General features: G+C 31.2%; 1 protein-coding gene across 1 annotated transcript in view; it reads right to left on the bottom strand.

Annotated features, from left to right (window-relative positions):
- Positions 1–19,216, bottom strand: part of LOC145324743 (uncharacterized) — a 66,049-nt gene that overhangs the window by 26,611 nt on the left and 20,222 nt on the right. Inside the window, exons 3-10 of the mRNA XM_080167350.1 lie at positions 18,260–18,355; positions 15,441–15,528; positions 11,698–11,792; positions 11,165–11,243; positions 10,276–10,367; positions 5,404–5,470; positions 4,423–4,510; positions 3,126–3,243 (exon numbers count right to left, since the gene is read on the bottom strand). Of these exons, the coding sequence (XP_080023476.1) occupies positions 3,126–3,243; positions 4,423–4,510; positions 5,404–5,470; positions 10,276–10,367; positions 11,165–11,243; positions 11,698–11,792; positions 15,441–15,528; positions 18,260–18,355 (723 nt within the window). The remainder of the gene's footprint in view (positions 1–3,125; positions 3,244–4,422; positions 4,511–5,403; positions 5,471–10,275; positions 10,368–11,164; positions 11,244–11,697; positions 11,793–15,440; positions 15,529–18,259; positions 18,356–19,216) is intronic.

Below are 19,216 nucleotides of genomic sequence, written 5' to 3'. Positions count from 1 at the left end.
TTGTCTTAAGATGTATTATGTGTTAAACTTATAATTATTAAACTTTAAAAATTGTAATTTACAGAAGGGGTTGTGTATGATCATTGGGGATGTGAATCAATTTATCTGCCATTGTCTTATCCCTTTAGATCTCATATAAAGAATACAGGACTACAGCCCCTCCAACCCCTTCCCCCCCCATCTAAGGTAATATGATATGAGTTGTCCATCTGAAGTCTATTATTAGGTTTGTTTGTTTTTTTTTTTGGGGGGGGGGGGGAGGGGGGAGGCTTATGTTCATCATAGCTTAGACATTTTAAAGGCGAGGCTTTTCTATAATTAGGGTTGGTCCTTCCATCCGTCACAAATGGATAGCTTTTTTTGTTAATTTAGGCATGTTTGAGATATCAAGCAGTTTTTTAACAAATTGACTTACAATTTTGCTTCGACTCTTCTGACACTATACAAGTGTTAATATCCGTTTGTCCTACTGTATCAGTGCTTCGCTTTTATGGATCTTGTAATCCTTTCTAAAATTTTCCATGACTGAGTATATACATGTCATACATTTCCCCCCCCCCCCCCCCATAAAATGGGATTATCATCATCATAAATAATTAATGGGGGGTGGGGGGAAAGAAAGGAAGGGGTTGAACATAGGAATAGTGTGATCAACAGCTCATTGTCCCCTCCCTCCCTGGATATTAATTTTTCCGCCTCCCTTTTTATGTTTTAGGTTATGTCAGTCTAAAAGTCAAAATATCTTGCAATAAAAATTAAAAGTAAGAAAAATCAGGGATCTTAAGAGATAAGACAATAGCCAATAAATTGATGTACATCCCCAACAATGATACAAAATATGGTTCTGATATCACAAAAACCAATCAACCAATATTATTTTTTTTTATAATTCATTCTATAAAAATAAAAAACTCATCAATATTTAATTTTAAAAAAAAAATTGTATAAAAAGTAAAAAAAAACACTGAGAAAATATTAGGTGTAGAGGTTTTGTGTTCTTTCTAGACAGCTATATTGGCTATTTTTCCAAATTTTGACGGAACGAAAAAATTTATTGGAAAATATCAGTAAATATTAACTTTCAGGATCGTAAAAATTTAGAAAAGATTTTAATATTTCTGTTTCATGTCCAAATTCAACCCTTTCCCTAATTATTATCAACGACTTTGGACAGTTCGTAAATAGGGGGAATATCTGAGAAATATTGACCCGTGGGTTTCAAATTTCCATCGTCAAAGATATATTGGATTGATTTCAAGTAGACATATGTCTGGTATGACACATAACTGAGAGTTGGAATTTTTTGAATATCTCCATCCTGGCGGGCACAGGATGCCAGCAAACCTGGCAGGGTCATCCAGGTATAGAGCAAAAATATTTTTTTGACTAAAACAAAGCATTTTATCATACCAAAATACAAAAAAAATCCTCTAGTAGTACATCCTTATATAAAATACAGGTGTTCAAGTCACTTTCAGGTTCCAGGTATGATCCTGCAGTTCCTGATCCTCCAGGTCTCCAGAAATCTTTAAAAGGCTCCTGTGGCCGTAATTTTTGACTTAGAGACTTCAAATTTTAAACTTAAGCTTTTCTTACATGTCTACATAACGTATTAAAATTTCATACAGATCTACCGCCGTTTTCCCGCCGACCGCCGACTGCGGCGGCTGGCAGCTGCTAAGTACAGCTGCGGCCGCTGAAACTTATATTTGATATTTCTAATGTAAAATTTACATAAAAAAACATTTTCTGGAAAAAAAATTTTCTTCTAGCTTCAAAAATAAGAAAGTTACAGCCGTTTGAAATTTTTAAGTAAAACAAGACCTAAAAACAAAGGTTGTTAAATAAAAGGGTGAAGGAAGCGAAAATTGACTTAGACTTATAAAAGGTCGGAAATTCACAAAGAAGATAAAGTATAGAATAGAATCCAGGTAGAAGATTCTGCCTGGCTAGCCTGAAATAAAATTGGAACATTTGAAAGACAAAAACGGCTATAAGGCTGTTAGTAAATAACATGATTTCAGTAATTATTCAAAAAAAATATTCAAAATAAATTCCTTTTGAAATAATTTACTAAAAGCCTTGTAGCCAAGCTTCCACCTTTCTCTTCCCTATTCACAATAGATTAAAAATGAATTTGATGTGCATTTTAAGCCTTAAAAAATTTAATTATGTAAGAAAATTTACAAAAAATATTAAAACGACCAAGCAGTTTTTGCTGTCTTCACTTCATTTTGAGGTGTGTATCAGAGATGTTAGAGTCTATTAGATATATATGTTAAAGGGTAAATAATTACCTTCTAATCACAGAGATATGTTTAATATTGTTTTAATGTCAAGTGTGTTACTCTACAATTCATATTGTTAAATCATGAAGATCAAAACAATTTTTAACAGTATATATTAGATTTTGATATAAATTCCTTTTTTCTTATTTTGTCCAACTAGTCATTGTGATTTGTACTTTAACATTATTGTCTTTACTGCGCAAGTCAAAGATTCCTTCAAATTTCCCAGAAATTTTTAGGGTTTTCACTTCTATTCCTCTTTATTCTATGGAAATTCATTATCAAACCATGGACTTGCACAAAAAAATTTAGCCCTCTAGCTCTAATAGGAACTGAGATAATAAGGGGGGGCGTTGAACGCCCCCCCTCCCCCCCGACCGATTAAGGTGCGGCAAGGGGCCCGACTGTAAGGGGTTAAAATTGTTTTTCAGAATCACTTTCCCTTTTCCCTGAACAAGGGACCAGGATTCTGACAAACACTTCTACATGAAAATTTCCTCACAAAACACAATATCTTCCCCCCCCTTCCCTTCTTACCCACTTCCCTATGTTAACATCACAAAATTTAGTTTTATGCAACTGAAATATTCAAATTTTCGGCAATTTCAGATGCATAGAAATAATTTGCTAAATCACAGCTGCTTGTAATAGTTTTCTATTCTTGAATGAAGTAAAATACATTTTTCTGTAGAATTTCTTAAGCTTATTCTTTTTTAAATCAATAATATTTGGAATTCTATTGACTGTCCATAAAGGTAAATTGAAGTTTAACGAATACATGCAGGTTTTAAAAAAAAGAGTTTTTGACCTTCTGATACCTGAAAATAGAAATCATACCTGTACATTTGACTTGGATCCTGTTTATCTGCCAAGTAAGGTAGTCTGGAACCTCGAGTTGACTTCTGGCTGTCCAGCCATTCAGCAGTGGCTTGTAATCTATTTGACTTGGCGTTATCTAGAGAGGAAAACATATTTCTTCCTTTTTTATAATATTACTAGTTACTATAGCTCTATACAGTAATTATTATGATCTAGGTAAATGTTTTAATATTTGTTATTTATTGAAAATTACAACTATGTATAAAATACTTTAAGTTTCCAAATGTATACCATTAATATATATAAACATTAAAATGCACTTATTATTTCCTGATCTATCTATCTATGTATCTACCTCCATATCTTTTGTAATATCTTGTCCATGCTAATCCTTAACTTGCCATATTATCTATATCTATCTTTTCATGTATCTATCTATCCATCTATCTATCCATGTATCTATCTATCCATGTATCTATCTATCCATGTATCTATCTATCCATGTATCTATCTATCCATGTATCTATCTATCCATGTATCTATCTATTCATGTATCTATCTAAGTATCTACCTGCATATCTTCTGTAATATCTTGTCCATGTTGATCTCTAACTTGCCATATTATCTATATCTATCTTTTCATGTATCTATCTATCCATCTATCTATCTATCCATGTATCTATCTATCCATGTATATATCTATCCATGTATCTATCTATCCATGTATCTATCTATCCATGTATCTATCTATCCATGTATCTATCTATTCATGTATCTATCTAAGTATCTACCTGCATATCTTCTGTAATATCTTGTCCATGTTGATCTCTAACTTGCCATATTATCTATATCTATCTTTTCATGTATCTATCTATTCATCTATCTATCTATGTATCTACCTGCATATCCTCTGTAATATCTTGTCCATGCTAATCCCTAACTTGCCATATTATCTATATCTATCTATTCATGTATCAATCTATCCATGTATCTATCTATCCATGTATCTATCTATTCATGTATCTATCTATCTGTGTATCTATCTATCTATGTATCTATCTATTCATGTATCTATCTATCTATGTATCTATGTATTCATGTATCTATCTATCTATGTATCTATCTATCTATGTATCTATCTATCTATGTATCTATCTATCTATGTAGCTATCTATCTATGTATCTATCTATCCATGTATCTATCTATCCATGTATCTATCTTTGTATCTACCTGCATATCTTGTCCATGTTGATCCCTAACTTGCCATATTATATCTATAGATACACATATCTATCTATCTATCTATGTATCTACCTCCATATCTTCTGTTATATCTTGTCCATGTTGATCTCTAACTTGCCAAATTATCTCTGCTGGTGGATTTGACTCAGAACTCTCACAACTAAACAAAAAAAAATATTTTATTACAAAATTAAGACGTCAAGACAGGCATAGCTAGCCGCCAATGGTTAGATTAGCTAGCCGCAAATGATTGGAACTGCAAGGCTGCAGTTAAATATTGCTAAACAAAATACGTCTGAAACTACATATTATTTTATAAAATCATTTAGTGTCTAAAGTTGTTGCTTGCTAATTACTTATGTCGTTATTATATAGTGATAAATTTTTAACCTAGTATCAAATCTTTTTTGTCATAACATAAAAAGAAGTAAGTAAATCTAAAATTTATTGATATCTCAAGGATATGAGAATGAAATAAAAATTTATTTATATCCCTGATGATAATAAACCAAATTATCCAGTATGTAATTGTAGAATTGGTTTAAAAGTTTTTAAACTTTTAGTTAGAACACATCAAGATTTATTCAAATTACAAATTTTTGTTAAGCCAAAAAAGTAAACAATTTTGGAAACTAGAATAATTTACAGTTCAATGTACCCTTCTTCCCTGATGAAAAAGTTTCAAACTTTTCTGAAAGTTAGTAGACTGTCAACCTTCCTAATTAGAAAATTAGTTTTTGCAAAAAAATAACCAGAACAATTTAAGAACATTTGTATAACTATATCTATTATGCATTTATAAATAAGAATTATGAATAGGATTATCAAGCAGCTGAAATACTCAAAATGCCCTGCTAAATATATTACATAATCCGAGACTGTTTTTTAATTCTATTCTAGCATTTTTTATATTTAAAATTTTGAAGTACTTTTTAATATATTGTAAAAAAAATTCTGTAATACGATGCTAAACATGACTTTTCAGTATGACTAAAACCAGTTCTAATCCAATGAATATAGATCTGTTACAAAGCCATACTGGAAGATATTTACCTTATTCTAGCAGATTTTCCTCTGTGAATATAGTCAGGAGCAGATATTGTAACACTCACTGGTCCAACTTAACAAATGACTGATATTAAAAGACCCAATTGAAAATCGGCACAAGACCCACAGGGGTGGGGACATTTGGTTATTTAACCCCTTCCCCTTCTATTGTTTTTCTTTAATACAAAAATAAATAGTTTATTCGTTTTATAACTTGATTAAAGAGGACTATCCACGAACAAGAGCAAGTGATTATAAGCATCTTCCAGCATTGACCCATAGAATTTTTTTAGTAAATATACTAGGTTTATGTTTAATATTTGCTTTATCGACTAAAAAGTTAGGTTTCACCATGGTTTTATATGAAAAAAACTTTGAAATGTTAAGCATCGTTAGTGGCAATATCATCGAATGTTTTGATGAGTTCAAACTGTTGTTTAAAAGCTTTGACACCAAAGTATATTATTGTGATTAAAAATGTATATTTAGAAAAAGGGTTGGTATCTTGTAAACAGTTAAATTAATGTGCTTTTGCAATTTACAACATTTGATGCTTTTCTGCAGTGTTATTTTATTTTGTCCTTTGAACTCAACAAAGAATTTGATGATATTGCTTTAAAAAATGATTTACATTTCAAAGTTTTTTTCATATAAAACCATGGTGAAAACTAACTTTTCAGTTGATAAAGCAAATATTAAATATAAACCTAGTATATTCACTAAAATATACAATGGGTCAATGCTGGAAGATGCTTAGAATCACTTGCTCTGGTCCGTGGATAGTCCTCTTTATCTTACAAAAGCAATTGGTTCTCATGTCTATTATGATTTTGAAACTTCTATACTCAAAGTTTTTCTTTACTAAAAAATTTAATTTGTTCTTAATTTGATGGTTTTATTTAGGTTAGGTAATTTTTAATTTTCTTTTATTGAACAAAATTACCAAAGAGTTTTTTTATTGCATTATCTGAAAAGATTTAGATACAATGTGAATGGGAAAATCCAAAGTTTAAAAAAAACTAAATGATTTTGTTATCCTAGAAACTGGATATAGGGAAGGCATGGTAGTAAAATAGCCTGAAACCATACTGAGACCTATACAAAGCTTCAAATAAATGGATCGTATCGGTGGTTAGCGAGATCGTAACTGACTAACAATAGTACACAATTTTTTAATGAAATAAAATGAATACTGAGTAGAACAAGGACGATTACATCCAATTTTTACCCAAGTATTTGATGACAGATACCCATTAGTCCAAATAAAAGTATAAGGGCAAATAACCACTTAAATATTGCCTTTAAAAGTTGAGTTATTCCTATGTTTTGTTTGTAGTTTAAGATTTTGATAACAACTGGACTGATCGAGTTCTTATTTTTTTGGAAAGCTTAAAAGAGGTCCCGATATGGTTTTATGGTATTAAATTTTAGGTTGAAGCCTTGGGATGGTTTTAGGCTATAAATTAGCCCTTTTTCACTTACCTATTTGATATACTTAGGTGCCAGGGGCGAAGCCGTTAGTAATTGAAATAAGGTTTTACAGTCTTGCAAACCATTTAAATGTTTGTAATTTTTAAGAAAAATTATCCAAACATGTTTTTAATATATATGCTGTACAAAATTGAACCCTGAAATAAACCCCCACCGACATTATTTTAGAGAACAAATAATAAGAAGCTTAACTTAAAATTAATTTTAAATGGAAAGATTTATAATATTTAAGTTTCCTAAATCATATTTCTGCTAAAATAAATATGGAACACACTTATGTATGTATATAATTTATATTTGATTTTATTATTTTAATTGAAATCTGATACACTTTCTGTCTGTGTCTCTAGTAAGTGGCGTAGCTTCTCTAAAACTTACTCAATACTTCATCTATTAAATGCAAAGAATTATTTACCAAATTATAAATGTTTTTGTTTGTCTGATAAGAATATTATCTAATGGACATATTAATAACATCATATAGTTCTGAGATGGTTTTAGGCTATTTTATGTTCTCTAATACAAAGACTCCAAGTGCTAGGGGTGCAGCCTCTATATAGTGAAAACATCCAGCTAAACTACAAAACTGAAGAGTGTGCCATGTTATTGTTCACTGAAATATCTATAATACAAAGTAGAACGATGTCTGTCTGTTTGTTTATCTGTTTGTTTGCAGCGAAGGATCACGCTAACCGCTGAACCGATCAGGTTCTCCTTTACAGGGTAGCTTCTCATAAGTCCCGGGAAGGTTTATAACTATTTTCTAACCCCCCAAAAAATGAAAATACCCCCCCCCAAAAAAAAAAAAAAAATTTTCTTTTTAAAACTAAAATTAAAATAGTGGGGTCGACTAACCCCCCCCCCAAAAAAAAAAAAAAATTCCTCCCCCAAAAATTTTTTTTATCTTTTTTTTCTTTATTATTTTAAATCTAAAATACGAAAATTGGTTTGATCAAACCTCTTGGGGCGAAGCCGCTAGTATTTCAATAAATAACTAAGAAGTATCAAAGACTTTTTCACTCAGTGAATTTATCAAGTTTTTATTCTTGTTGCACATTAATTATTATTTTGTCTCTTAATTCTGTCTGTTTCTTATTTTGTTGTCAGATATCTAAGGTACTTGGAATAAAAAATAATATTTGAGGTCTAGCTTAAATAGCAAGTGAGAAAATTGTTTCCCATTGCAGCACAGACAGGCGGACATAAAGTCGAACGGAAGAAGTAAGTTTAAGTTATAGACAATGCTAAAACCTTAAAATATGAAACTCTTACTTTATGTGTAAGAAATAAAAAATTTAGACACCCCCCTTATTACAGACAACAAGATGGGTGTATTTTAAATGTAAGGGGGGGGGGGGTAGATCACACCCCTCACTTAACAGAATAAAAAGTTTTCCTAAATTATTAATTTTTTAATACCCACTTGACTGTATTAGGCATGTGTATCAGATGGGTGTAGACCCTTGCCAAGAGGGTTGTATAGGGATTAGAATAAAACACCAGAGGGGGAAAGGGGGTAAATGTATGTTCCCAACGCACTGTCCTTGTGCCGACTAAAAATTGGGAAATTGAAAATCAACCAATGGTGTGGTGTATATTAACAATTTAACACAGCCAATTAGCACAAAACAAATTTGGAAGCAGACGTATAAGGTCTTTGAAAATGAAGGGCGGTAGTTATCTGTATAAACATCTACTATAGATCTGTTATATATGGGTACTAGCGGCTTCGCCCCTAGCCTTTAGGGGCTTTGCCCCAAAAGGTTTGCTCAACCTAATTTTTCGTATTTTCGATTTAAAAAGAAAAAGTAAAACAAATTTTGGGGGGAGAGTATTTTTAATTTTTGGGGGGGTTGGGGGTGTCCCACCCCCCAAGAAAATAGCTTAAAACCATCACAGGACCAGTAGGTATATTCCCTGAAGAGCAGAGCCCAATCGGTTCAGTGGTTACTGAGATCTTAAGCTTCAGACGGACAGACAGTCGGACAGACAGACATCGTTCTACTTTGTATTATAGATAAAAGCAATTATAAGAATTTAAATTAATTATATAATATCAAATGTAAATATAAAAATTCAATAAAAATACTCCATGTCCATCTATTCTAGATTTATATACAGTTGCATGATAATTAAATGATAATTATTTACTTATTTTTCTTTACAAAACTTTTGTATTACAATATTGTTATAATCACGATGTGGTATTATTCATTATTATTTATTTAACCTATATCTTTCCAGCTTAGCTTTTTTGCTCATCATTCCCAATGATGATAAACCAAATTAACTGTTCTGTAGATGAAAATTATTGGTTGAAATGTTTGACACTACTAGTTGGAAACCAACCAATCATAATTCAATTAAAGTACCCATCGTTTTTGAGCTGACTTGGTTATAAAACTTTGAGTACCAGCGTAATTTAGAGTTCAATGTACCCTCCAACCATGGTTTTATTTAAGTTGTATTTTGATACCCTGTTATAGATTTTCAAATTATAAATTAACAAAATATTTCTAACTAAGGTGTCTTTAGTCTTTGATTTAAGTAATTTTCAAAATCAATGCTTCCATAGTTATACATTTTAACGACTAAAAAACATTGGTCTGAAAATATAAAAAGTACAGAAAGTACAAGTACAAATAACTAACAAAAATCCAATTATAATAGATTTTTTTACATTCTATAACTAGTAAGCTAGAGAAATAACCATTTGTAAAGAATATATACTGTTCAAAAACAGACTCTAAATTGGATTGCATTTTTAATTGTCGTTATTTAATCTTGATTTTATCTTTAAAGAGATAAAACAAAATTCTTTTGATAGATAATTATCAATATGATTTTAAAAGCATTAACAATATTAGTTTTTTTTATGAGCGAAGCTTTTCAATAATTAGGGTCTGTAACAAATAGCTCTTATACTTCATTAAGGCATGCTCGAATTGTACTACTCTGTAAATCTGTATGTTAATATTTTTTATGGACAAAAGTGTCTATTTTATATTGTATAGATTGCATAAAAAAGAAAAAGATATAAATTTGAACGACAGCTCTACAAAAAGCTTTTAATATCAATTTACAAAATAGAAACTCATCCTTTATAAATATGAATCAATTACAAAAAAATTAAGAACAAATATTTCAAATAGAATTTTCCTTATTAACATAAAAAGTACATTTATTTACAGCTATTTATAAAAGCTAAGATAGGGCAAGCGTTTTGTGAATGTCCATCTAACTAAAGTAATAGGAAATCAAATATTGAAAATTTCCATTAAGGTCCATAGCCAAAAACTCAAATTGTATCTTATTATTACTTAAAAGCAACTTTTTAGGAATATAGAAGTATACTTTGCATCTATCCTAATCCATCATTTTCTTCACCTGTACATCTAGGAGCCGTATCATTCCATTTTCCATTGTTGCAGTACACCAGAGAACTTCCTACCAGTACTGATCCAGGTTCACATCTATACCTGGATATTTATATATGATATTATTGTTACAGTACACCAGAGAACTTCCTACCAGTACTGATCCAGGTTCACATCTATACTTGGATAATTGTATAAAATATTATTATTATAGTACACTAGAGAACTTCCTACCAGTACTGATCCAGGTTCACATCTATACCTGGATATTTATATATAATATTATAGTACTCTAGAGAACTTCCTACCAGTACTGATCCAGGTTCACATCTATACCTGGATATTTATATATAATATTATAGCACTCTAGAGAACTTCTTACCAGTACTGATCCAGGTTCACATCTATACCTGGATATTTATATATAATATCATTAGTACTCTAGAGAACGTCCTACCAGTATTGATCCAGTTTCACATCTATACTTGGATATTTATATATGTATAATATTATAGCACTCTAGAGAACTTCTTACCAGTACTGATCCAAGTTCACATCTATACCTGGATATTTATATATAATATTATTAGTACACTAGAGAACTTCCTACCAGTACTGATCCAGTTTCACATCTATACCTGGATATTTATAAATGATATTATAGTACTCTAGAGAACTTCCTACCAGTACTGATCCAAGTTCACATCTATACTTGGATATTTGTATATAATATTATTATATCAGTACACAAGAGAACTTCCTACCAGTACTGATCCAGGTTCATATTTATACCTGGAAATTTATATATAATATTGTAGTTACAGTGCACTAGAGAACTTCCTACCAGTACTTACTATCTTTCTATCTACCTATCTATCTATCTACAAATATATTCCTACCTATAGACGGATCCTTTAGACAACTTCTTGCTTTGTCCATGTTCTATTCTTTCAACTAATGATCCATCACAATCCAAACCTATTAAAAGCCAAAATATTAAAAGGGACAGAAATTATAATACAAGCCCCTTTCAGCTTAGTCCCTTACCAGATTTTAAGCTTTTTTTAGTAGTCGGTTCAACTTCCTCAAAGACATGTGTCCCCCAAGGAAATACCTTACCCATAAAAAGTGATACTTATTTCATCTTACAATTAACAAAAGTGATGTTTGTTGGCTAAACCATTTTGGTGTTTTACAAGGTATATAGTATACTTTTGACTGTTAGGCAGTTGAATAAAGAAACTAAAAATAGAATTGCTTTACTCTAACATATATTTGTACAACGGAACTCCCCAGCCCTCTCCTCAAAAAGTTCTACCACCTGCAAGGTCTTTTCCTTAAGGAAAGTATTTCTGCGGGGCTCTTTTAACATTTACTTAACCTAATCTAAGAATTTAACTTAAATAAGGGAAACTGCTAAACTAAATCTTACTTGCACAAATGGGATATTCTTCGATATTCCATCCCTCCGAGGTGCAGTGAACCTGTCTCTGCCCATGTAAACGGTATCCATGGATACATTCATACCTAAAGTATTATACAATATATTCTACAAAGAATTCAAATATTTCTTTTGTATAATATTCAAAGTATGCATGTAAATTGTAAAACTTACTTCAATTTTATTAAAAATATAAAACGTACACAAAAAAAGAATAAAAAATACATATGATGAAAGCTCTTGTCCAATAAGACCCTAGTTCAAATGCTTTCATTTTCCTTACCCAACCTTACCTACCAAGGATGACAACATCCATAAAAGCGAAGCACAGAAACGGTAGGACAAACGGACATTAATACTTGTATAGTGTCAGAACTGAATAATCAGAATATAAATGTATAAGAGTCAAAGCAAAATTGTAAGTAAATTTGTTGAAAAAGAGCTTGATTCAGGATAATGTTTATGGACATACTTACATTTTAGGACTTGATTATAGAGTTGCTTCGCTTATTACATTATACTTTGTTGTCCCAGGAATCAATATACCAAAAATCAGATCAATCGGATGATTAGATCACATAAAAATTTGTTGTTAAAAAAGTAGAAAAATCAACATGTTTAAAATGGACGTACGGACATTTGGGTGATGATTATAGAGTTGCTGCGCTTTCTAAATCGTACCTAACTATTAAAGGAATCACCATGCAAAATTTGAAATCGATAGGACAATTCTAACATGCCTAAATTAACGAAAAAAGCTATCCGTTACGGACGGACCGACCCTAATTATAGAAAAGCTTCGCTTTTAAAAAAGCAAAAAAATGAATAATTTCCTTTTATTAATCCGGTCTTTTGGCCCATTCAGGCCAACAAAACAAGAATAGTTATCTCTCGCATAGTATTATAAACGGCTTTCCGCGGATATAGAATGTACAATTATGAGATTAAAACTAGTTTTTTTAGCCCCGAGGTGACGAAGTCACCGGCTAAAAAAACTAGTTTTAATCTTATGATTGTACATTTCTATATTCGTAGAAAGCTGGATATAATACGATGCTAGACATAGTTTTTTCGTATTCATGAGAACCGGTTCCTATCCACTGGATTCAAATGAATACGAGAAATTATATTATTATTTTTCATTTTTATGAATCATTTTAAATCTAAATCTTAAAATATTTGTCCTTGTTCCTTTTGTAACTATGCAAAGTTTAAATGTCATAATCTGTTATAAAACTGTTTCTAAACTTATTTGAAAGGTTAGGTAAAGGAAAAGAAGTTTAAAATCAACTTGTATAATTTTGTGCTCTTCTTTTGAATAAAACATAAGATAAGTACATAGAAATTATACAAGAAAAAAACTAAATATCATCATATTTAAGAAAAAAAAAATATTGACATTTATGTTTTAAGATTTATAGATAGCATTTTTGTAATGCACACAATTTTGTATAATTCATTCATCCAAACAAAAACAAAAACGCCAAAATATTAATCAGAAAATTTGAAATTTAGTTTACTTATATCTAATTTTAATTTTGCCAAATAGCAAGTCAATAATCCGCTGCTTATGACAATTTTGTTCTTGTTCTGTCAATAAAACTAAAATGTATTTCTCTAGAGCTAAAAGCATTTTTCTGTATCTATTAATATAATAATCGACTTTTTTGATATTGACATTTTTGATATGTACTATTTTGTAAAGCTATTCTTTAATTTCAGAATTCGATTGATTTTCACTGAAAGCTGGAAGGATATTTGCATATGAATTCTAATTGCAGGCGAAGTTTTAAAGTTCTTTAATTCATTGCCTCTTAAATCCTTAAAATATTTATTACAATTCAATCTATTTTAGGGGAAGCTCAATTATAATTCTGTTTGTAATTTTCTCAAGCACAATATGTATATGAAATGTATTTTTTTCAAACCTTATCTGATTTTTACATTATTTAAAAAAAAAATTTTCTTGTTTTAAAGGAATAGATGTAGAGTAATTGAAAAAAAGATTACTTTAATTTGATCATAAAAATAAATCATGATTAAATTACATACGTTATATTCCTTTCATTGAAAACTGTGCATGTAAAACAAATTGAAAATTAGAAAAATAATTAAAATCAAATTCTTGGAACATGATGCAAATAAATGGAAAAATTAGAATTTCTGTAAAATACACTTAAAAAGAGACAAATTATATATTTTTAAAAGCGAAGCTTTTCTATAATTAGGGTCGGTCCGTCCGTCCGTACGTCCGTCCGTACCGGATAGCTTTTTTCGTTAATTTAGGCATGTTAGAATTGTCCTATCGATTTCAAACTATGCATGGTGGTTCCTTTATTAATTAGGTACGATTTAAAAAGCGTAGCAACTCTATAATCATTACCAGAATATCCGTACGTCCATTTTAAACATGTCGATTATTTTACTTTTTTTAACAACAAATTTTCATGTTATCAAATCATCCGATTGGTCTGATTTTTGGTATATTAATTCCTGGGACAACAAAGTATAATGTTATAAGCGAAGCAACTCTATAATCAAGTCCTAAAAATGTAAGTATGTTCATAAACATCATCCTGTATCCAGCAGTTTTTCAACAAATTTACTTACAATTTTGGTTCGACTCTTATACATTTATATTTTGATTCTTCAGTTCTAACACTATATAAGTGTTAATGTCCGTTTGTCCTACCGTTTCAGTGCTTCGCTTTTATGGATGTTGTCATCCTTGTTTTACAATACAAATTGTACAAAATTAAAAGTGTGAAAAAAGAAGTCTGAGAAATGGAAGTTAAAGGGAATGGAAGGTGAAATGGAAGTGAATGGGAATGGAAGGGGAAATGGAAGTGAATGGGAATGGTAGGGAAAATGGAAGTGAATGGGAATGAAAGGGGAAATGGAAATAAATGGGAATGGAAGGGAAAATAGAAGTGAATGGGAATGGAAGGGGAAATGGAAGTGAATGGGAATGGAAGGGAAAATGGAAGTGAAAATGGAAGTGAATGGGAATGGAAGGGAAAATGGAAGTGAATGGGAATGGAAGGGGAAATGGAAGTGAAGGGGAAATGGAAGTGAATGGGAATGGAAGGAGAAATGGAAGTTAAAGAAAATCGAAGGGGAAATAAAAGTTAAAGAAAATTTAAGGGGAAATGGAAGTTAAAGAAAATCGAAGGGGAAATGGAAGTGAATGGGAATGGAAGGGGAAATGGAAGTGAATGGGAATGGAAGGGGAAATGGAAGTAAATGGGAATGGAAGGGAAAATGGAAGTGAATGTGAATAGAAGGAAAAATGTAAGTGAATGGGAATGGAAGGGGAAATGGAAGTGAATGGGAATGGAAGGGGAAATGGAAGTAAAGGGGAAATTTAGGGGGAAGTTAAGGGGAAATGGAAGTGAAGGGGAAACGGAAGTGAAGGGAAAATGGAAGTGAAGGGGAATAGAAAAAGAAATCAAAGGGAAATTAAAGGTGAAATTTAAGTTAAGGAAAGGATAATCAAAAAACAGGGATGGGAAGGGGAGAGTAAAGATAGAAGATGGGAATAGGCAGGATAAGTGAAGAAAAGTGCATAATCTGTATCCTAACCAGTGGTGGGTGAAAAACCTTTATTGGTTTGAAAAAATAGTGAAGGCAGTTTTTTCTGATATTTTGTAAATAGCTACAGATTTGCAGATAAAATTTTAAACAGACTGACCTCCAGCCTTGAAGAGTAACATTGCTCCTAGAATTCATCCTACCTTACAATAGCACCACGAAACTGTTTTATTTCAGTTTTCTTTCCATTCGCGATTTCAGGCAGCTTCGAGGGATCACAAATTCCAATTGCTGAAAATATAAAAAAAAAGAAGATAACTGATATAAAAAGTGCTGCTATAGAGTAATTGAATGAAAAAAAATTCAACTAAAACCAAGAGAAATAAACTGTTAATGTTGTTGTTGTTGTTGTAGCTATGATTCTCTGAAGTTAGGATTCAGATGCACACGGAGACTGGAAGTGAGAATCCTTTGGCCAATCTTAGATTGGTAAGCTTTACGCACAGCTGATTGTATTCTATGTTACATTACAAGCTGACCCGTAATTCTCGTAGAAGCTACTCAATTATTACATCACCCTGGCCTAGAGTTTTGGCAGGTGTACCATATTAAGCCACCCTAATTAATGGCACTCACATACGAGGAGCATGGATGAGGGAAAGCATGGTTAGAGCTGCTTGATTAGTAAAATCCTAACTTCCTACAAATCTCCCCCATTACAACCCTAGGGCATCTTAGGGAAGGTTGCCTGATCATAATCTGACAAATTGCGACAGAATTTGTCAACCAAGTGTAGTCTATGTTGGGTTTCTCCCAACCACAGCGTAGTGCGCTAACCACTACACTATGGGACACCCTTAGAAACTGTTAATATAATTTTTGTTCAGATAGAAATAAGATAAATCTGAAGGTCTCTTGAGAGTTATATTAATAAATATTTTATTTTAAAGTTTGATTTATTAATATATCAGATTTCTACAATTTTACTTATGTCATGTATAATGTTTATATTTAGATATTAAATATTTCATTAAGCAAGATATTAATTCATTGATTCTAAAGTTTTCTGAGAGTTTTTAGATTTTTAGTTTACTGTATAGCAGTTTGCTTTTTTTCTTAATGTAAAATGTGCTGTTAGATTGAGGCTGTGGTATAATAAGGTCTTCTGTTCAAAGGCCTTTCAATTAAAAGGTTGGTACTTTGTAGATCATTTGGCCATGTAGTTGATTAGTTCATTGGGTAAGATCTTGCTTCAAGTACAACAAAAATTGTACCCAATTTAAAATGTCCAAAGCACTGTATTCCAGAAATCCCGAAAAATGACAAAAAATCATAGAGAGTGTATATTTGAAAATTTGGATGAAATTTTATTTAAATAGCAATAAGTATACATATATCTTTTAAAATAATGGTGAAAATACTTATAATAAGGGTTTTACACAAGGGGCGTCAAGGGGGGGGGGGGTGTAAAGCTAGTCTAATTAGCACATTTCAGAACTTCCTTTATTTCTAAGCAACATTGACGGGAATCATATCAAAAGATATTACACAACCCAACTAACAATGTTTGTTAACCCTTAATAGTCGGGGGGGGGGGGGGGGGAGGCGACCCTCCCCCCTTTTAGTATTTTCTATCTCATTTTCTTTGTGTGAAAGATAGAGAGCTATAACTGAGTGACTTGTTTAAAATGGGTACGACACATAACTGAAAGTTAAATATCTCCATCCTGGTGGGCACAGGATGCCAGGATACCTGGCAGAATCATACAGGTAAAGAGCAAAAATATTTTTTTTTTATGACTTAAACTTAACATTTCATCTTACCAAAATACTAAAATATCCTATATTACTACATACAGGTGTTCAAGTCAATTTCCGGTTCCAGGTATGATCCTGCAGGTCTCCAGAAATCTTTAATTAACTCCTTTTACCTCAATTTTTTACTTAGATACCTCAATTTTTAAACTTAAGCTATTCTAACAACTATACACGACCAACTAAAATTTCATTAAAATCTGCCGCTATTTTCCTGCCGACTGCCGTCGCTGGATAATCTTTTATTTGTTTTTAAAACTTTTCTTTACTTTTAATTTTATTGAATATGTGTTTGAAATAAATAGAAAAATAAATTACCTTTTTATCTTAAAAAATTGTTATTTTTTGATAGACCAGGTATCTTTAGGGCTTAAAAAAACAAACTTCGCATAGCTTCGCATACACAAGGTAAAGTTCTCTGATATTATACATACATCTAATATCACCATGTAAGAGGATTTGCTTGGACTTTTTTGGTCTTAAAAGATCTGGAACCAAACGTAAAATTTTCATTAGAAGAAAATTGTCTATCTTACAGAAATCGGGTATGCTAAGAAAACCATCTACAATTACAACAAAAAATGGAGATTTGACTTCTTTTAAAGACTAAACGTATAAATTATTACATACTGATTCCAAAAATATATAATACTTAAAAATAGCTTTAAAAATAAAGGGTCCACGATGATTTGAAATGTAGTTTAGTTGACCTTAAAAATAGTTGTTTACAATGATGAAAAGGAACTTAATTCCATACCTCTGGTATAATTACACATAAAATTCTTATTTTTCATAGTAAAGAGCTAATTCTTTCGGCTTTATTTACAAAAACTTGTGTATATTACTAAACAATTGTTTGAAAGTGTATTTTTTCAAAATGTAAAAAACGATTTTTTGTCACCCGTGGAACATAGTGCAAAGTAGCATTTCTACGAAAACAAAGCAACCATACAATAAATATATAAAGACTAGAAAAACAAATTAACCCAATAGTAACAAACTGTAGAAAAGTGTACACAATGACACATATTGCTACGATAGGGCAGTTTTATTTCATTTATTAATCTAATAAATAATTCAGCTATAAACAATTTTCTTAGGGTAAAGATTTTTTTGGAAAACTTTTTATTGTCAAAATGTTTCTTTTCCAAGTTGGACAGATGATTGTTTCTAATTGGCCGGCCATCTATTATCAAAAACCTATTACCTGTACAAACAGGAGGATTGGAGCTCCATATTCCATCCCGGCACTTAAGAATCTTGCGCCCATACAACAGGTAGCCAGGATCACACTCAAAATGACCTAAACATTATAGAATCATATCATATACATTAAAGGTTCGGTCCGTTCGTTTATTCTTTACTTATATTGTCGTATTTTTTCTTTCATGTAATATCCATTAAGATGATTCCTGTTAAAGTTAGGTACAATTTAGAAAGCGTTGCAACTTTATAATAATTGGCAAATAGTTCGTCAATGTTTATGTTCAACATGATGATTTTAATGCCCTGAATTTAAAAACATGTATTATATTATTGTCCTCTATTTTTTGGTTTTTGGAATATTAATTCCTAAGAGTTATTAGTTACACTATTATCAGCAAAGCACCTCAATAATCAAGTCTTGAAATTAAAGTATTTTCATATTAAGAACAGTAATTTCGGAATATAGTTATGTGGCCTGTCTTTCAGATTTCTATAAAGCGATGAATATGTAATATGTAGTATAATTTGTTGTCTTATGGAATATGGATGTTGTCATTCTGGGTTGAATAATCTTTCTATTATATCCTTATTATATAAAGTAGTAAGCGTTTTTTGTCTGTCCCGAAGGATCTCGCTAACCGCTGAACCGATATTGTTCTCAATTACAGTGAAGCTTCATATAGGTCCTGGGAAGGTTTTAAACAATTTGGGGAGGGTGTCTTCACCCCCTATCCCCCCCCCAAAAAAAAAAATATCAAAACTCAAACTTAAAATTTTAGGTGTCCCTAGAGTCTTCTAGGGGCGTAGCCGCTAGTAATACATAAGTGATGAATTCATGATTTAAACGCCATAGAGTGACATCAATAATTATCTTTTGATCTTGAAAACAATCACAAAAACTCCTATTCCATAAGAAACTTGTGTGAAACAAATGTTTCATTGAAAAATGAAAACAAAA

The sequence above is a fragment of the Acartia tonsa genome, chromosome 7, assembly GCF_053477335.1.
Source record: "Acartia tonsa isolate MP-2025a chromosome 7, ASM5347733v1, whole genome shotgun sequence".
Lineage (NCBI taxonomy): Eukaryota > Metazoa > Arthropoda > Copepoda > Calanoida > Acartiidae > Acartia > Acartia tonsa.
Note: the sequence above shows the minus strand (reverse complement) of the source record. Positions and strands in the feature narration are given on the sequence as shown.